At 50.9% G+C, this 20,716-nt stretch overlaps 1 protein-coding gene across 2 annotated transcripts in view; it reads left to right on the forward strand.

The window, feature by feature from the left end:
- The window catches only part of ALDH1A2 (aldehyde dehydrogenase 1 family member A2), a 69,928-nt gene that overhangs the window by 36,221 nt on the left and 12,991 nt on the right, over positions 1 to 20,716 (forward strand). For both annotated transcript variants that reach the window (XM_053273107.1, XM_053273108.1), the window contains exons 5-7: positions 6,087 to 6,148; positions 9,247 to 9,375; positions 9,621 to 9,734. In XM_053273107.1, the coding sequence (XP_053129082.1) occupies positions 6,087 to 6,148; positions 9,247 to 9,375; positions 9,621 to 9,734 (305 nt within the window). The remainder of the gene's footprint in view (positions 1 to 6,086; positions 6,149 to 9,246; positions 9,376 to 9,620; positions 9,735 to 20,716) is intronic.

A 20,716-nucleotide genomic window follows, 5' to 3' on the forward strand; every position in this document is an offset into this window, starting at 1 on the left:
TGTCCCTCCTGATGCGAGTGTAGGAGAACGGGAGAGCAGCCCTGCTGGATCAGGCCTCCCCAGCAAGTCCATGTAGTCCAACACCCTGTTTCCCACCGTGGCCCACCAGATGCCTCCGGGGAGCCCACAGCCAAGAGCTGAGCGCACGCCCTCCCTCCTGCTGCTGTTGCTCCCCTGCAACTAGCATTGAGAGGCATCTTGCCTCTGAGGCTGGAGGTGGCCTGTAGCCATCAAGACTCATAGCCATGGATTGACCTGTCCTCCATGAATTTGTCTATGCCCCTTCTAAACTGTCCAAGATAGTGGCCATCACCACATCCTGTGGCAGAGAATTCCATAGATTAATTATGCATTGTGTGAAAAAGTGCTTCCTTTTGGTGGTCCTACATTTCCTGATCTTCAGTTTTATGGGATGACCCCTGGTTCTAGAGTTGTGAGAGAGGGAGAAAGATTTCTCTCTGTCTACTCCCTCTGCTCCATGCATAATTTTATACTCTTCTATCATGCCTCCCTATAGTCTTTTCCAAAGTAAAGCGCCCCAGATGCTGTAGCCTTGCCTCAAAAGGAAGGTGCTCCAGGCCCCTGACCATCTTGTTTACCCTCTTCTGCACCTTTTCCAGTTCTACAATGTCCCTCTGAAGATACAGTGACCAGAATGGAACTCCAAATGTGGCTGCACTATAGATTTGTATAAGGGCATTATAATATTAGCAGTTTTATTTTCAGCCCCCTTCCTAATGATCCCTAGCATGGAATTGGCCTTTTTCACAGCTGCCGCACACTGAAGTGACACTTTCAACGAGCTGTCCAGCACGACCCCAAGATCCCTCTCCTGGTCCGTCACCGACAGCTCAGACCCCATCAGTGTATATGTGATGTTGGGGTGTTTTTGTTTTGATGCCCCAGTTTGCATCACTTTACACTTGCTAATATTGAACTGCATTTGCCATTTTGTTGCTTGCTTACCCTGTAGAAAGATCCACAATCTGGTTTGGATTGCACTACCTTCTCTGTGACTGACTTAACATCGCAGTTAATCCATCCCGACTATAACAGTCTTTTCTGTCCTGAGTACTCTCTGAAAATGCCAAGGAGAACTTGAAGAAGTCTTTGTGCACTGTGTTAAAGTAGGATCATTTTCAGTGTTGGGGGTTTCTGAGGTTTATATCGAAACAGTAGAACTTTCATTATTGTTTCTGCTCAGTTTCTGAGCACAGGGAGACTCCCAGCTCCGGAAGGATCCATGTTTAGGCAAAGTGGCCCCTTTTTTTGGTCCAGCTCAGTTATTCTGGGGTCACAAACGCTGGTTTCTAGCCAGTGTTGAGCAGGCTGGCAAAGCATGGATGGGACTCTCAGCATTCCGACTTCAATCTCCATCCTCTGTGTAAAACCTTTGCCAAAGGGGAGCCCTCATAAATGTGCCTATAAAATTCCAGCTGAATTGCAATTGCTGAACGCTGGGAGAAGGTGTCAAGAAGGGCAGCTCTTGAGGAGTCCGGCAGCAGCCTTGGCTCGGAGGTCTGGGTGCGGAAGTGGGCCGGGAGGGAAGCCTGCTGGCTGTGCTGCAGCCCATGCATGGGTTTGCCCTTGACCCAGGAAGTGTGTTTGGCCTCACAGTCTGCCCCCCCGCCCCAGCCTGAAGCCGAGCAGTAATGATGAGAAGCTGTGTGTCATGATGAGAAGAACCCCTGCTCACTGGGCCAAGAGGCACCTTTGACCTCTTTCTTGAGCAGGGGGAGAGTAACTGGCCCTCTCCACCCCCAGCACAGCATCCCTCCAGTGGCTGTTGCTGGTGTCTAGCTTGTGTTTCTTTTTCGATTGTGAGTCCTTTGGGGTCAGGGAGCTATCTTATTTGTTTGTTTGTTTGTTGTTTCTCTGTGTGAACTACTCTGGAAACATTTGTTGAAAAGCGGGATATAAATATTTTGTTGTTGTTGTTGTTGTTGTGTGACCCCAGCCCACCTTGTGGGGAGCCAGCCACGTGCCCAGGGTGGAGACGTGCGCCATCTCTGTGCAGAAATATATGCCCAGTAGCCAGCGCTTCCTGGAGGTTGTCATGTGGTGAGAAAAGCCCCAGGAAACACAGGAGCGCCCTCCTGCGAATGCAGAGATGGCTCTGCTGGCCCCATCGCCCCCAGCCAGCATCTTCCCCAGGGGGTCTCTCTCTCTGCCCAGCACAGGAGCCCGCCCTTCCTTCCTTCCTTCCTTCCCGGGATCTGTCGGGCTGGAAGTGTGTTGCAACTTCCACGCTGCAGCCTTGGAGCGCTGCTGTGCTGAGGCGGCTTTCCCATAAATTACGAGGAGTGGAATTAAAAGGCCAGCTCCACACAGCACGGCACATGGCACAATTAACCAGCTATGCCTCACTAATCCCCCAGCCACAATCAACAGGAAACCATAAAATGAGCCGGGCCTGCAAACAGGAAACATATTCGCTTGGGGGTTCTCAGACTTGGATCGCTTGAATCTGATCAAAGATCGTAATAATGAAGTCATTAAAACTGTAATGGGTCCCCAGAGGGAGTGGGACTACAGCTTCCATCAACCCCCGTCACAATGGCTGAAGAAGGCCCTTGCGACTGGGGATGATCATGGAAGTTGTAGTCCAGTGACATCGGGCCATGCGGCTGGGGCTGATGGGAATTGTAGTCCAGCAACATCTGGGCACCCAAGTTTGAGATCCTCTGAGATTTAACTGAAAGCCCAGGAGCTCTGAAAAGCTGAGGAAGTGCTTTGCTGGTCCACAGTAGAAGGGCTGGTGCTGCCATTGCACTTCATTGCAACTGCCCCCCCCCCCCCGGTTAAATCACAGGGGTGGATCTTGGAGGACAACCAAAAACAGCCTAAAATGCCACATACTAGCCATGGTGTCAGCTGGGTGCTCTGTGCCACGTGAGTGCATGATAGTGATAGAACCACTAGAACCAGGAGTCATCCCATGAAATTGATTGCCAGGAAATCTAGGACCCACAAACGCAAGTACTTTTTCACACAACGTACTGTATAATGAACTTGTGGAATTCTCTGCCACAAGATGTGGTGACAGCCAACAAACTGGATGGCTTTAAGAGGGGTTTGGATAACTTCACGGAGGAGAGGTCTGTCAGCGGCTACTAATTAGAGGGCTACAGGCCACCTCCAGTCTCAAAGGCAGGATGCCTCTCAATTCCAGTTGCAGGGGAGTAACAGCAGGAGAGAGGGCATGCCCCTTTCAACTTGGGCCTGTGGCTTCCAGTGGCAGCTGGTGGGCCACTGTGTGAAACTTGGGCCTGATCCAGCAGGGCTGTTCTTATGTTCTTAAGGATGGCCGTTCCAGAGAAAGGGCTGCAATGGACTCAGCCTTGGTCTTCAGCCCAAGCCCCTGAGCCTGTTTTGAAGCATGGGAAGGTGGGTGGTGCTGAGTTCTTGGCACAGTCCGCCGAGGACTTTTCTGATGCAGCCTTCGTAGAGATGAAGGAGATCTGTGCACCGCAACCGGCAGGAGGGACCGTTGCTCAGTGGTCGAGAGGGCTGTCCAAAAGGCGCGGAGAGGTGGCCAGCCTCAGTGGCGGTTGTGGGGGGATGCCAGTGGGGTGGCAAGATCTGGCCACCGTACCTGCCTCTGCTGAGGAGTGGATCAGCCCCTGCTCTGCGCTGAGATGGCCCTCCTCCTTCCTTCCCTGGCACACGCACCCTCCTCCCTCCCTCATGCCAGGCCAGTCGTGAAGAGAAGGGAGCGGAAGAGGGAAAGCGGAAAGGGCAGTGGAGCAAGGAGAGCCTCTGTAGAGTGTCCTGCCCTTTTGTCGTCTCCTCTTCTGGGCGATGGCGTCCGACTTTGGCGCACCCAGGAGCACTTGCTTGGCGCCCTGCGTGTCCCAGGTTCAGGCTCTGGCTTTTCTCGTGAAAATGATCTCTGGCCCAAGGGTTGGGGAAGAGCCTTCCCTGTCTGTCACTCAGAGGAGGCCATTCTGGGCCAGCCAAGGGTCTGAGTCTTGGCCGGTCATTTCAGGGGGGGGTTGTGTCAAAGACTTGTTCTGCTGGGTTGTGCCTGTATTTTTGAAAGTCAGATTTCAGCAGGAGCTCTTGCACCGTTTTTTGCGGGCGGGGGGGAGGGTTGTCTTTTCAGAGGGCCATGCCTGCCTGCTGGCTTCTTAAATACTCAGCTTCCATTATTTATTTTTGTGGGGTGGGAGGACGCTCTCAGCTCTCACAGTTGCAAAATGGAAAGTCAAGCCAACGTTTTGATCATCTGTCCTGTCGCCCTAGAAATAGAGAAAGAAGCTAAAATAATCCCGGGATCTTGTGATTTCAAAGTCCTTTTTGTGTTCTGGCAACAGACTTGGGTTTACCAATTCCCCAGAGGACATTATCCCAGAAGAGGCTCAGTGTGCCCGCCATTCTAATTCTGATCACTTTGTGCAATTAATCAGACGTGTTAATCCTCCTGGTTTTTGCAAAACTGGGACTTCCTCGTTGGAGAGGCTTGGGTTTTTATGGTACGACAAAAAGGCGAGCCCCTTCATCTCGGCATACGCGTCCTGTTTTCTTTTTGTCTTGCCTTCCCCTAATTAAGCCCCCAGCTCTTTTCAGGTAACTGCTGCTTCTTATCCTGGCCTTGGCTTCCCTCCTCCTCTGATAACTGCCGGTTATCTTTATTAGTCTCCTTCTGGGGTCTTGAAAGCGCCAGGGCAAAGGCAAAAGCCAATCCGTCCGTCTGGTCAGTCTGGCTCTCCTCTCTCTCTCCCCTTCGCCTCCAGCATGGCCCAGCAGTGGCCGGCAAGGCAGAGGAGGGCTTGTTTCTAGCCAAAGTCAAGTTGAAAACTCTGCTCAGAAACCAGGATGTGTTCTGGATTGCTCCCTGCAGAACAGCCACGGGGTGTGTGTGTGCGTGTGTGCGCATGCGCGCAGGCCGGAATGCCTCCCCAAAGACAACCCTGCTGCCTGTGATCCTTGCCAGCCTTGTGTCTGGACTCGGGCAAGTCTCTCTTGTCAGGACTCTCACAAGGCACTGTGAGAACAGCTAGCAGTAGTCAGATTGCTGCTGGGCTGCCAAAGTGGACCTCTCCAACCCCCTTAGCTGGCTACTGATTGAGAAGGCTCCTGGGGCAATGATCTGGCGAAAAGCGAGTGGAGTCAGCAGGGGTTGGGGCTTTGTGGAGGCATGCCTAAGGACACTGGCACCTGTCCACTTTGTCCCCACTCTCCCACTTTGGGGCAGGGGCCTGGACGGGTTGCCCTTTGCACTGTCTGTTTAATCTCCATGTACAGTGATGGCACTTGAGGAACAAATCAAACCATGGTCTGTTTGTAGGTCTCCAAGTGGGTGCTGGTGCACAACTTTCCCTGGGTGCACAGGCAGTCCCATGCAGAATCTGTTGTCCTTGTTAACAGCTCAGAGAGAGCTTGCTGCCCACTCTAGAGCCTGCCTGAAACCCACATCCACAGGGAAGTGTTGGGTCTGTTCATGGACCTGCTCTCGGTTCGTGGGAACTGATTGCACACTCCAGAACATGCTCCAAACTCTTCTGCAATGCTCAGGGATATTGGGGGGAATCCCGAGGCTTCCTTGGTTGGGAAGTGGATGTGGAAAGGGTCCCTACATAGGAAGCACAACTTGTCCCCTTAGCTAAGCAGGCTCTGCCCTGGTTGCATATGAATGGGAGACTAGAAGTGTGAGCACTGCAAGATAATTGCCCTCAGGGGATAGAGCCGTTCTGGGAAGAGCATCTAGGTTCCAAGTTCCCTCCCTGGCAGCATCTCCAAGAGAGGGCTGAGAGAGACTCCTGCCTGCAACCTTGGAGAAGCCGCTGCCAGTCTGTGAAGACAATCCTGAGCTAGATGGACCAATGGTCTCACTCAGTGTATGGCAGCTTCCTATTTTCCTAAGTTTTCAAACCATTGGCTGAATGCCCAGCAAGAAGTTGGTCTGATCTGGCTTTCTGATTCCCCAGATTTGATACTCTGCAACAGTGTTTTGGTGGCTTTTCCTTTCTCTTTTTCATCCTTCCAAATTTTCCCCACCTCCTTCCTGCTCAGTTTTTTTGGGGGGAGGGGATTTCCCCCCCAAGCCAAGTGCCTTTGAGAGTAACCAGGCTCCTCTCTTTCAGATGGAGATTATTTCACCTTTACAAGGCATGAGCCCATCGGTGTGTGTGGACAGATCATCCCTGTGAGTATCTTCGCTCACACCTCATATTTATTTTCATTGGAAGCAGCTCCCTTGAAAGGTGCACCAAACCCTGGGGCGGGCGGGGGTGGGGGATGTGTGCTTTTCATTATGGGAGAAGGTGGGGGGGGTTGATAGCCGAAAGGAGCCCATATTGTTGACATATCTTTAACAGCCTCCCTCTACAAGTTTATTCGCACATCCTAATAGAATTTTAGCGGCATTATTAGGAGGCGAGCTCTGAGCCATAGAATTCCTATGCCTGCCATGGGGGCCTTTGTAGGAGGTCAGTGAATCGGGATGTTTGCACAATGAATAGAAAACTGAGGCTTTTCTTGGGGGCAGCATTTATTTCTCGTGTCCCGACCTGCAAAAGGAACGTTCTGAGGTCCAGGGAGATGGTTGTGGGACTGAAACCTCCTCTCTGCCCTTTGCTTAACGAGGGCTGCATTCTCACAACCACAGTGGACACAGCTTAAGAGTGACCACCAAGCACCAAGTCTGCCTGTGGATGTGATGTGATGTCCCAAAGAACTTCTAGGCAATCCCAGACAGACTTCTGGAGTAAAAACCTCATTTAGCCAGGGTAGATGGCTAGGTTTAGCCACTGGGGGTAACAGGGAATCCCAGGTTCTCATGTCACAGGAGCGCACAGAGCTCGGAGATCACAGTTAGTGCTTTGGTCAGGCTCACTGTGGTCGTGAGAACACAGCCAAGGCTAGAGCTAAAAACTCCAGAGGAGCTGGTCCTTCCATTAGGCATACAGGGCCCATTGAATTTGCTCAGCAGGGTCCTCTTTGGGGTGGCCCCACTTGTGCCTGCCCTGTCTTCTCTCCCCATCCCAGGCAGCTCTCTGTTGCTAAGGCTCCTCTCCTGCATGCTGGGAACTAACCCTTGGAGGACCACCTGAGCATGAAGCATAGATACCAACTCTAAACCAATGGGCTCTGCATAAGTCTGGCTTATAGAATTATTCTAAGGATGCCTGAGAGGAGATCTGTGATATGCTTTGGCCATCTGGAACATAGGAAGCTGCCATATATACCGAGTCAGACCATAGATCCACCTAGCTCAGCATTGTCTTCACAGACTGGCAGCGGCTTCTCCAAGGTTCCAGGCATGAGTCTCTCTCAGCCCTCTCGTTGGAGATGCTGCCAGGGAGGGAACTGGGAACCTTCAGCTCTTCCCAGAGCGGCTCCATCCCCTAAGAAGGGGAATCTCTTCCAGTGCTCACACTTCTAGTCTCCCTTTCATATGCAACCAGGGCAGACCCTGCTTAGCTAAGGGGACAAGTCATGCTCGCTACCACAAGACCAGCTCTCCTGGAAGAAGGACACTAGATACACTTCAGGATTGTTTCACTGGGGTATGTGTGCGTACATTCATGTGGATACGTGCAGGGGTCTGTAGCTCATAGGCTTTGCCTGCTGACGGTCCCATCTCCAGGTGGGGCTGGGAGAGACTCTTTGGAGAGCTGCTGCCAGTCGGTGCAGACAATACTGAGCGCGGAGGACCACAAGGCCACGGAAGGCATTTAATTTCCGAATGGACCGTGACCGTCCCAGGCATCCCTCTGGCCATTGGGAAAGAGCCAGTGCGTTTCAGGAGGCCTGTCCTGTCCTTTAGGACGAGGCTGCACCTCCATGGCAGAGCCTCTGTTTTGCCTGCAGAAGGCCCCAACCCTAACCCTAACCCCAGGTTGCCTCCTTGGCAGCATCTCCAGGCTGGGCTGTCACTGAGACAATAGTGAGCTCAACGGGCCAATGGTCTGACTCCGCACGAGACGGCTTCCTATGTTCCTGGGAGTGTCCCATCATGCACCGCCCCCCACCCACCCACATACACAGACATGCTCTAAGCCCAGAGGTGCACCTAGGCAATTTTGGCGCCTGGACCTCGAGGCCTGTGGAGGCCCCCTTCCCCTGCAAATCAAGCATCATCGTGCTCAGACGGGCGGCCACACAATCCAGGACAGCATAAAGAAGATTTTTTTGGGGGGGGGGGACCCTGGGGCTGTGGAGGCCCTGGACTTTGGCCCGGACTTTGGTCTGAGCCACCGAGCCTCAGGGCCCTCCCAAGCAAGCCTCAGTGCTCTGACTTCAGCGGGTGGGCTGGGGGATGGTGGTGTCCCTCCAGCCCACGGGCTCCGTGCCAGAGTGGCCCCTCTGGGCCAGCCCCCTTCACCAGCGTGCCTCCTCTAACCAGCACAGCCCTCTCCCGGGGGCCCTTTGGAACCCTGGCCATTTATGTGGAGGCGTCATTCACGGCTAAAGCCAGAGAGCTGCTGGCAATTAAAGAGCGGCAATTAAAAAGCATTTCCTCCGCTACTAAAAAACCCGCACTCCAGCCAGCCTCTAGAACGAATGTTACAAGGCAGCTCGGGAACTGCCAAGGTCAGCCGAGAGATCTGAAGCCTGGTGCCAGCTCCGATTAAAGTCAGCCCGGCTAAGCCTTCTCGTCTGTGACTGTGTTTGCACCGCTCAGACCAACAGTAGGGGCCCCGGGCTGCCCCCTGCTCTGTAAGGGTCTTTGAAAGTGTTCTACAATGTAAGCAGTCAGTAAAAACTGCCCATGGAGTGCGCCCTGGCAGATGGGATCGTACGCCGTGTGTCTCCAGCAGCCTGGGAGAGAGGCAGGAAAGTCCTTCTTCCCACAACATACAGTGAACTTGTGGAACTCACTGCCACAAGCTATGGTGATGGCCACTGGTGGGATGGATCAAATCCATGGCTGGCCTAACCATGACTGTTAGCTGTGATTGCCCAAATGGAGCCTCCGTGTTCCGCGTCCCCTCCCTGGCCTCTCCCAAGTTAGGGGGCTGGGAGAGGCTCCTGCCTGCAACCTTGGAGAAGCCGCTGCCAGTCTGTGAAGACAATACTGAGCTAGATGGACCAAGGGTCTGACTCTCAATGTAAGGCAGCTTCCTAGGTTCCTATGAGTTCCTGATGCTTGCTTTTTGACCACTGCTTGTATTATTGCTGTGTTTTCAGTCTGTGGTTTTGATCATTTCTTTATTACCTGGGGTGTCTTTTTAATGCTGTTCGCTGTTCTGAGTTCCTGTTCAGAAGCGAACCCCCCCAAATGAATCATTTGTCCTGCAGTGGAACTTCCCCCTGCTGATGTTTGCGTGGAAGATCGCGCCCGCTCTTTGCTGTGGCAACACCGTTGTCATCAAGCCGGCTGAGCAGACCCCACTCACTGCCCTCCACATGGGAGCCCTCATCAAGGAGGTAAGGGGGGTGGTGGCGTTGGGGGGGCTCCTTGGGTCCTTCCTGGGGGGCAGCACTCCATCCTCCCAGCCCAATCATTTACATGATGTCGTAGGACTTGTTTTTGTAGGCATGACCGGGGGTGGGGGGGCGCGGCAGTACTTCGGGTGGGTGTAGTCGGGTGGAAAACTGCAGCTGATCACTCCTTGTGTGAATGCTGTTGCACATCACAACACTGAAGAGGGCTTCTCTCTTTGCTGCGGCAGGCAGGGTTCCCCCCGGGAGTGGTCAATATCCTGCCAGGCTTTGGATCAGCTGCAGGTGCAGCCATCACATCTCACCGGGGCGTAGATAAGATTGCGTTCACCGGATCCACCAAGGTAAGTGGATTCCAGAGGGGCGGGAACGTTGGTCCACAAGAGGGAGCAGAGAACTTTGGATAGCCTTTTCTCAGCAGCTAAGGCTTGGCCCAAGGCATTTTGGTGCCTGACATGGAAACCCCAAAAGACACTTCACTCGTCCAGAGGAGGCAAAATCTGGGAGGTTCTTGTGCACAAGCCCTATGGAGTTCGGTGAGGATGTTGCTGCACACCTCTCCTTTATTTCAGTGGGACTTGTGCACAAGAACTTCTCAGGGACTTCTGCCCCAGCCCCAGGGCCAGCTCTGTCCATCTTCCACTCTGGGACCCAAAACAAACCACTCAAGAATGCCCCTTGATTGTGCTTCCTTCCACTGCCACCTCTGACTTTCACCTCTTTGAGCAGCATTGCAGAATTTCCGAGAAGCCAGAAGGAGCCGATTCCCCTACTTAAATAGGTTTTAACGCACGTGGTCTGTTTCCTGGATAAACACACTCGCGCACAGAATACTGTCCTGGTTGTGGCAGGAAAAATACAGATGGATTTCGTTTCAGAGTTGTCTCTTGTAGCCAAAATAAATTTTTAGCATCATTCCAGAGGGCTTTAGTTTTAATAGGCGTTTAACTCAAACGCTGTGGATTTTGTCCTGACTCAATACCTGCCTTTAAAAGCCTTCCTAATAGGAAGTGAAAAGCATTGCAAAGATGAAAAAATGCAGTTCTCTAAGATCCTAAAGTGGGAACAGCTGGGACATTTTAATTCAACAGGAGTGTAAACTGTTCCATATTGTTTTTGATTTCCGGTGCTGTGGAATTCTGGTAAGAGCAAGTCTGTGTAGTCACACTTTCAGAACAGGACTGTGAGCTCAGCTGTGCCATAGAGTGTTGGGCGTCTCAGAGATAAGCTTGCAGACTGTAATAAAACAAATGTGGAAATTATTTGTCTTCTTCTGCTTGTATCAATTGCACATCCCTTCTACATTCTGGTGACCAGATTTCCTGCTGTCACTGACTTTTACTCTAGCTAGAATATTCCACCACCTCCAAGTACTGGGATCAGCAAGTGAATTGTTAGCAAATTGAGAGAGATCTTGTAACCGGCCTACAAATGTCAGCAGAGAGCTCAAAGCCTGGGGGACTCTTGCATGATCATCCTAGGAAGCGGATAGGATTGTTCCTCTCCCATAATACTAAAAATTGGGGTAATACAGAATAGAAAATAAGAGGGAATATACTAACTTTGACCTGAATAATGATGTGCTTGGTTAATTTATTTTAGGAATTTATATCTCACCTTTTGCAGGATGGCTAACAAATATAAACATGATGACAGACTATGCCAGGGATTCTCAAACTTGAGTTCCCAGATATTGATAGGCTACAACTCCCATCTTCCCCGTGGCCTTCAGCCATTGTGACTGGGGATGATGGGAGTTGTAGTCCAACAAAATCTGGGGACCCAAGTTTGAGAACCCCTAGGCTATACAGATTTTCATGTAATTGAAGCTAACTCAGCTTATTTTAAAGAATGTGTATGTGTGCATGTGCAGAATAATCTGTATGCTCCAGATAAATATTTGCTGTGTTGCAATGTTTGTAAATACAATTGAAAAATAGATAAATAAAAAGGTCAGAACTCCCATGCATGTAGAAGGACCTGCCTTTGCACGCCTTGCTATGAGCTTCCCCGGACAAGTTTCCTTGGTCATTGCTGGAAGCAGAATGCTGGGGGAAGAGAGATCTGTACATGGCACTGAGGCTTGATGTAGTTGTGGGCTTTCCACATTCAGAGGCAGTCTACCTCTTGCCTTACCTCTTGAGTCCTGCTTGCAGGTGTCCCAATGGCATGTGGCTGGCCATTGTGGGAAATGGAAAGGTGTGTGCCGCTGAGTGATGTTTTGGGAAGCGGGAACACAAAGAAGCATAAAGTGGAGCAGCTGTTTCATCCCAAATTGCATTTGGGTTTGTTCTAAACAGCCATGCAAGCATTCAGTATGTGGTGACCATTTCTGTTCCACAACCACCCGGTTGTTTTCCATCTTAACAAGGTGATTTGCAGCTCCCTCTGGTTTCTCCATGTCCTCCAGAAACATTTGAAGTTTGAGCCAAGCTTACACTCCCTTAAAAGGCAGGCTGGAGGAGTGAGATGAGAGACCAAGATAGGGAAAGGGAAAGAGAGAGGGAGAGGAATGGTTCCATCCGGATGCAGAGACACACCTAAGCAGCCCAGATAAGGGCCTCCTTTTGAGACGGCCGGGGATGCTGTGAGGAGAAGGCCCTCTGCCAGGGCCTTCAGCAACTCCTCTCTGTGTGCTTTGCTGGCGAGGGTGTTTTCTTGATGCTGTGAGATGAACAAAGCATGAGCTCACCATCAGTCAACAAGACCCCGGGTGTGAGCATCAAAGCGAGCGATGGGAGAGTCTGAGATTGATTCACACCAAGCACATGTTTGGAGCCAGCAGCTGCATTACCCCTGATCCGGCCTTCTCAGCAGGCCCCTCTTAAGTGAGATGGATGCCCTCTGGTCCGATCCGGGCAGCAGCGAGGCTAGCATCCTCCCCCTTCTTCTGTCCTCCAGGGCCAAGCAGCAGGCTCACCTCCCGAGACAGTGGGCTCCTCTTCCCGACCCCCTTTGGACTTGAAATCCCCCCAAGGGGCCCCCTCTCCTCTGGAGGTGGCATTTCAGCGGCACCCCGCACAGAGAGCAGGCCGGGGGAAGCAGAGGTGGCCGCTCCACTGGAGGGCCAGTGGGGGCCATGAAAGGCACCCGGGTGGGAGACCCACAGCAAGAGGTTCTCCTGCACAAATGAACGGGAGCTCTGCAAGAGTGGGGTTGGTGCCAGAGCACTTCCTAGTGGGCGGTGCCCCATATTAATGGGCACACAGGATGTCTTAGCAACGCCAAGGTTTGATGCCTGCCGCACACTTGACCGGGGGCCACCTTTGAGAGGCGGTAGACACACTGTGGTGCAAAGCCCAGCAACTCCGGTTCCAGCTGGAGTTGGTTTCTTGGAGCGCTGCCAATGGGACTCCCCTCTGGCATCAGCTTCGCTGGCTGCGGGTCCATTTCTGAGCTCAGTCCAAAGTTCTGGTTCCCTAGATCAGGGGTGGCCACCTGAGGCTATCCAGCTGTTGCTGCACTACAACTCCCATCATCCCTGGCTGCAATTGTGGCTGAGAATCTCAGGTTGATCAGGACTGACCTAAACTCTAAAGGACCTGGGACCCTTCAAGGACTGTCTCCTCCAACAGGAGTCTTTCCATCCCCTCAGGGCAGAGAATCCCCTTTGCATGTTCTGCCTCAGTCTGAGGTGCAGTTGGCAGCAGTGCACAGAAGGGCCTTTTCAGTGGCTGCCCCCAGGCTGTGGAACTCCCTGCTCCAAGAGAGTCATCTAGCTGGCCCTCTTCCTGAGAGCATTTTGGCCTCTATTTGAATTTATAATGCCTGGCTAGAAACTGAGCTCAGTTGCTGCTACTGTTTCTGTTTTCCTAAGTTAATTTTTGTTGTTGTTCTTGTTAGCTGCCTTGAGTGTTTTGTGGGGAATTGAGAGGTGAGATATAAAACTTTTGGGGAAAATTGATTGATTGATTGATTGATTGATTGAGTGCCATCAAGTCATAGGAACATAGGAACATAGGAAGCTGCCATATACTGAGTCAGACTATTGGTCTATCTAGCTCAGTATTGTCTTCACAGACTGGCAGCGGCTCTGAAGTCAGTGTAAGTGTCAGTGTTGCAAGCAGCTCACCCATTTTAAAAGAGTTTTTAAAAATCGCACAAGAGAGCAAACTAAAAATAAGCCAGATTAAATGAATAATAATAATTGTAGAGAACAAGTCAGAACTTTATGGCCCCGCTCCAAATATACTAGGGTTGAGAAGACAAAGAAGCAAGCAAGATTCCCATCCTCCACCCACCACAATGATTCAGCCAATTTATGGAACTGGGGAAAGGCCAGAAAGGTCAGAAATGCAAGGAGACAATAGGTAAAATGGTCAAGTGTGCCATCAGGTCGGTGTTGACTCCTGGAGCCCACAGAGCTCTGTGGTTGTCTTTGGTAGAATCCAGGAGGAGTTTATCATTGCCTCCTCCCACGCAGTATGATATTATGGATTTCAACATCTTCCTATATCACTGCTGCCCAATATAGGTGTTTCCCACAGTCTGGGAAACATACCAGCAAGGATTCGAACTGGCAACCTCCGGCTTGCTAGTCAAGTTATTTCCCCGCTGCACCATTAGGTGGCTCAAAGAGACAATATAAGGGATGTGAAAAGAGAGTTTGTTTAGCTAAAAGCATCAAGGGGAATAACAAAAACTTCTTTAAATCCATCAGAAGCAGGAAACTTGTCAGGGAGGTGGTTGGCCCATTAGACAATGAGGGAGTAAAAGGGATTAAGGAGAATATGGAGACTGTAGAGAAGCAAAATGAGTTCTTTGCATCTGTCTTCACGTCAGAGGGTACCGAGCGTATACCTGTGCCTGAACCGAGCTTCTCGGGGACAGAGGCTAAAGAACTGAGTCAGATAGAGGTGATGAGAGACGACATCCTAAACTGTCTGGAAAAATTATAAATTAACAAATCTCCAGGGCCAGATGACATCCAGAGTCCTTAAAGAACTCAAACATGAAATTGCTGACCTCCTTGCAAAAATATGTAACTTATCCTTACGATCAGGCTTTGATCGTAGGGGATAAGAAGCTAGACTAGAAAGTAGCTAATATAGCACCAGTTTTCAAAAAGGGATTCGGGGAGATCTGGGAAATGACTGTGCCAGGCAAATTGATGGGAAACAGTCTCAAAGACAAAATTGTTAAGCGTTTAGAAGAATAGGCCAAGCTGAAGGAGCACCAGCACGGTTTTTGCAGAGGTAAATTTTGCCTCATCAACCTTTTGAAGTTCTTTGAAAGTGCCAGCAGGCATGTGGATAAAGGCATCCACAGCTAGAGAGAAATGTCTCTCCCCCTCGCATAACACTAGAATCAGGGGTCATCCAGTGAAACTTATTGCTAAGAAATTTAGGACCTACAAAAGGACGTACTTTCTCACAGAATTCATAATTAACCTATGGAATTCTCTGCCACAAGATTTGGTTACAACCACCAGCCTGGATGGCTTTAAGAAGGTTTTAGATATATTCATGGAGGACAAGTCTACCAATGACTACTAGTCTGGTGGCTATAGGCCACCTCCAACCTCAGAGGCAAGATGCCTCTCAATACCAGTTGCAGGGAAACAACAGCAGGAGAGAGGGCCTGCCCTCCCCTCTTGCCTGTGGGCTCCCCAGAGGCATCTGGTGGGCCACTGTGGGAAACAGGGTGCTGGACTAGATGAGCTCCTTGGGCCTGATCCAGCAGAGCTGTTCTTATGTCAGCAAGCTGGTAGTGTCTGGTGAGATGCTCCAGCAGGAGAGAATTGTGACCCGTCCGTGCTGCTTCTCTCTCTAGGTTCTGATGATGGTAGAGTGCAGATCTGGGCCTCATTCATACACGACATGGTACAGATTTTTGCTGAAGGCAACACATGTCTCTTCCTGCATGGAAGGCTCCTCATAAGGAGACCCAGGCCCTTGGTGTGGCAAGGCACTTTCCCTTCTGATGGTTAAGAAAACACATTTGGCGGAGTGTAGCTACATGTGTGTCCATGTCATCTGAACAAGCTCTGGTCCACATACGCATACACGCGCGCACACACACACACACACACCCCGAGACACACACCAGGTGTCCTTTCTCCACCCTGCCATATGCTACACAAATCATGTGCAACATCGTCATAGGCAGGCAAGGCGTGGGTGTGCAGCATGACCCCAGCTCATCTGATGAGTACAGAGCAAGCGTCAATCCAGCCTTTTCAAGAGCTGCCCCAAACAGGGCCGCTTTGCACAGCTTCTTTCTTCTCGTGACTGTGGATAACAAATGGTTTTCGTCAGGATGGGCCGAAGTGCCTTGATTGGCCCTCCCACCCTGAGGCTCGCAGGGTTCGGGTCCCTCACCAGTTAGACAGGGAGACTCCCAGCCTGTCCAGACGGAGGAGGAGGCCGTGGCGGGTGCCAGCATTCCTGCTGCTGCCAAGGCCAAGCAGCTCCCCTCCCTCTCTCGGGGCGAGAGGCCTCTTCTCCGGCCTCCCCTAGCCAGGCTGTGCTGCTGCCTGTCTGTGGGGAGTCAAGAGGCTCAGCGAGGAGGGGCGAGGAGGTGGGAGCGCAGAGAGAGAGAGAGAAGGCATCGCCCGCAGAGGCGTCTCTAGGGAAAATAGCGCCTAGGGCAAGCACTGAAATGGCGCCCCCTGTCCAAACATCTGACACCCATCTTTCAGATAACGTTACCATAATATCAGCTGAAAAATACAAGTCAAGCTCGTTAATCTTTTAATATTTCAAAAACTATTTAGCAGTGGACGTAGCCAGACCAAAAAATGCTGGAAAACTACAAATTTCAGTATGCTGGGGCTCATGAAATACCCAAACACTATGTGGAGTTGTTCTTGGAAAACTAAACAGAAGTGCCTATCTAATTCTCTACTATGCATTGTAGCATCACTATTACGTAAGTTTTAAAAATAAATGGAGAATTTGGCTTTTCCCAGATACTCTGAAAATAATTAAAGGATATGAAGAGTAAACTGTGTCACTGCTTGGAATATATTCTAGTATTTCAGAAAGACAGTTAAAATGAGAGAAAGAGAGCAAGAAACTCCCAATGGCCTTAATACTAAGGATTTCACACAGATTCAAAGACAAACTCTCCATTAAATCTCCATCACTTATCACAAGAAGCAAATGAAGACAATCCTAGCTCATAAGCTAAAGCTCAGTATTCACAAGCCCTGATTCTCTGTACATAGTTCCAAACTAAATATGTGTACAGTGACTTATATTATATTATTATTTTTATTTTTTTACTTGTAGCCCCTTCGGAGGGCTTCCTAAAGGCTGTGGGGGGTCTACAAATGTTCCCCCTCTCCGTGCTGGCCTCTAGGGCCTCACAGGGACCATTTGAGCATGCATCCTGGCCATTTTTCAAAAAAAATATATTTTTAAAATGGCCGCTAAAAACAAAATGGCTGCCGCGCATGCTCAAATGGCCTCTGCGAGGCCTGGCCTGGCCTAGGGCCTCACAGAGGCCATTTGAGCATGTGCAGTGGCCATTTTGTTTTCGGTGGCCATTTCTAAAAAATTTTTAATTTTAGAAAATGGCGCCCCCCCTTCAAGTGGCGCCTGGGGCATGTGCCCTGCCTGCGCCACCCTAGATACGCCCCTGATCGCCCGCTCCCCTTTGTCAGTGGCTTGTGGCCATAAATAATTTCCGCTGCCTTTTCTCGTCTCTGCAGAGCTGCTCCCTAGGTGCACTGGATAGGCCTGAGAAGACATCTTAGTTCATGGATGGTAATTCAGGGCCAACCCTAACCCAAAGGTGCCTTCTCCGGGATGTCCCTCCTGGCTCATTAAGACCAGCTGGGGTGCCTGGATCTGCCTCCCTCCCTTTGCTGTGCCTGGGAGGGTGCAGAATCAGGTCCCTGGCACCTCCGCTTTGGAGGAGCTCCTTCCTCGAGGAGATCCAATTGGCTTCCCCATTAGAGAGGTGGAACTCTTCCAGTTTATCAAGCCGCTCGCTGGGGCCTGCTGCTGCGTTTTGATGGCGTTGGTGACGGGCTTCCATTTTGCTGAGTTTTTAGCTATGGTCCGAAGTGGTGATGGCTTTCTGCTTCATTTTCTGTCACCTTGAGCACTTTGCAGCTGGGAAGGCAACGGGGAGTGATTTGATAAATACAAGCTAAAGACGGTGGGCAGGTGTAGGGGCGGCAGTACCCACCCCCCACCCCCACTCTGCAGGTCTGTTTTTGCAAGTGGTGGGTGTGGAAGGGGGCGCCGTCTGGATTTCCCACTCTCTGAGCCTCCCACTCTAAAGGAGAGCATGTGAAGAGATGCTCTGGAAAGGCCTCTCTTTCTCCAGTGTGAAGAGTCAGGTGGAAGCCAACCAGCATCACATTTCTGGTCAAGACCCTCTATATGGAATGGCTGATGCTGAAGGGGAGACTTGATGTGTGAGCACTGGAAGAGATTCCCCTCAGGGGATAGAGCCGCTCTGGGAGGAGCAGAAGGTTCCCAGCTCCCTCCCTGGCAGCATCTCCAAGACAGGGCGGAGAGAGATTCCAGCCTGCAACCTTGGAGAAGCCTCTGCCAGTCTGTGGAGACAATACTGAGCTAGATATTATTATGATTATTTCTTGTTTACAGAGTCAGACAGGTGTTATTGACTGGTTTGTTTTATCCAGACATTGAGTCCTTCCCAAGGACCTGGGATGGCTGAATTTTATCATCAATACTGTTGGTTATTATAGATATCGTCGCAAAATATAGGCTGTTCCCAGTAAAGCTGCTTTTTGTAATTGGCTGATGGTGATTTCTGTGGCCCCTATGGTGTTGAGGTGCTCTTCAAGGTCTTTTGGGACTGCATCCAGGGCACCAATTACAGTTCCAAAAGACCATTATTATTATTATTATTATTATTACATTTATATCCCGCTCTTCCTCCAAGGAGCCCAGAGCGGTGTACTACATACTTAAGTTTCTCTTTCACAACAACCCTGTGAGAGGTTGGGCTGAGAGAGAAGTGACTGGCCCAGAGTCACCCAGCTAGTTTCATGGCTGAATGGGGATTTGAACTCGGGTCTCCCCAGTCCTAGTCCAGCACTCTAACCACTACACCATGCTGGCTCCAATATATAGATAATAATAGATAGACCAATGGTCTGACTCAGTAGATGGCAGCTTCCTATGTTCCTAAAGTAAATGACAGAAAAAGTTAAAACATTACAGCAATTTAAAATTTTAAAACAATATTTTAAAACAATGTTAAAACTGTTAAAACAATATTTAATTAAAAGTCTGGGTGAACAGATGCATCTTTAAAGACTTTTTAAAGGCTGTCAGAGATGGGGAGGCTCTTATTTCAGCAGGGAGCGTGTTCCAAAGCCTCGGGGCAGCAACAGAGAAGGCCCGTTGGCCACCAGATGAGCTGGTGGCAATTGCAGACAGACCTCTCCTGATGATCTCAATGGGTGGTGGGGTTCATGACGAAGAAGACGTTCTCCTAAATACCCAGGGCTCAAGCCATTTAGGGCTTTATAGGTTATAACTAGCACTTTGTATTTTGTCCAGAAACATATCGGCAGCCAGTGTAGCTCCTTCAATACAGGAGTTATATGGTCTCTCCGAGACAACCCAGAGACCAACCTGGCTGCCGCATTCTGGACCAATTGTAGTTTCCGGACTACATACAAGGGCAGCCCCACATAGAGCACATTGCAGTAATCCAGTCTGGAGGCTACCAGCGGATGTACCACTGTTTTGAGGTCACTGATCTTGAGAAACGGGCGCAGCTGGTGTGTCAGCCAAAGTTGATAGAAGGCACTTCTGGCTACTGCCTGAACCTGGGAGACCAGGGAGAGTTTTGGATCCAGAAGCACCCCCAGACTGCACACCCCAGACTATGTAGTTGTGGTCAAGAACATTGGGGGGGTCCCTACATTTGTTGCAGGCAACACTGGCTATAACCTATGATCAGCAGACTAGAGAGGGGTATCAAGGCCGGTTGTGTGAGTGGCCTGCTGCAAGATCTTATGGCAGTGAATTCCAAAGGTTGAACGGAGACTGGCCACCTTTCCTCCAATGCAGAAATGCATCAGCTCTAGATGAAGCCGTAGTGGTTAGGAGAAGCTGTACCCATGGAACGTCTGACTGCTTTGTAACCAACCTAAAGCTCTGGAGCTGCTGTCGGACTGCCTCCCCATCACCCCCAGGCACGAGAAATGGACTTCAGCAGGAAATTGCTCCTTCTGACTGAAGCCAGTTAATTCATTTTGTGGTTCTAGTCTACCTCAACCAAGGTGCATTTTCTAATGGCGCTCACCTGTTCAGTTACACAGGTCTCTTGGGGTGAGTTCCTCCATTGTGACCGTCATGCAGTAATCACACATGTGTGGTGTGATCACCGCAGTCCCTTGAAGGCAAGACCCTTGCCATGTCTGATACCCAGGTTGCTTGCCGCAGATGATGAGCAAGTGGTTAGCATATGTCGGAGAGACTGGTGCCGGTGTGTGACGGTGTGGAGCCCCTTGTGGAGAGGCAAGATGAAGTGCTGGCTGATCTTTCACCACCGAGAGAGCAAGTGAGGCAGCTGGCGGCTTGTCTGTGGCCCTCCTTCCTCTAGACAACTTCTCTTATCTGGAAAAACAAGCTGCAAGCCAGGAGATGGGAGGAGGAGGAGGAGGAGGAGGAGGAGAGGAAGCCAAAGCAGAGGGAAGGTCTCCGGGCTCACTGGGGAATAGGGCCCCAGCCCTGTCTCCTGACTGCCTGACCGGGGCTCTCCTATCTTCAGTTTCCCTATAAAGGGGTGAGCCAGACAAGGGACGGGAGGACCCACAGCTCAGGCCGAGGAGCTCTGGCGCCCTGCCCCCCCCCCCCGCTTTGATTTTTCAAATCCTGGCTGTTACTTGTGACAATCCTGCGTGGGTTGCCCTCCCCGGGGAGACCCGCCTGGCAGTTTTTGTCTGTCTTCTTGGCCCAAATGTTTCAGTGAATGCTTTTAATTGAACTGTGACCAGTTGGCTTGAGGCAGAAAGGTTTTCGTCTGCCATTTTGTTAGGCATCCGCTTTTATGCTGTCTTTGGAGGGGGGGGGTTGTTTTCTTTTTTGACCTTTTCTTGGATTGCTCATTTATTCTGTTGCTTTTAGGACATCACAGGCAGGTTGCTTTTAAGCATCAGGAGATGGATTTGGGGAGGCATGAAGCACCCCCCCCCCCAGTGCCTGGTGCTGCTGTGGCAGATGCAGCTCATCCCAGGAGGGGGTGCCGTCCTCTCTCTGTCACCTGGGCACCCGGGCTCAAGGCCAGTCCTGAGGCACACCTGGGCTGGGAGCCTGGGCTTCCAAGGGGAGGGCCACACCCCCCCACCCACCCCTCCCCGGGCTACAAGACGCCTCTTTGTCCTTGCAGCTTC

This window comes from Hemicordylus capensis, chromosome 10 (assembly GCF_027244095.1).
Source record: "Hemicordylus capensis ecotype Gifberg chromosome 10, rHemCap1.1.pri, whole genome shotgun sequence".
NCBI classification, from domain to species: Eukaryota; Metazoa; Chordata; class Lepidosauria; order Squamata; family Cordylidae; genus Hemicordylus; species Hemicordylus capensis.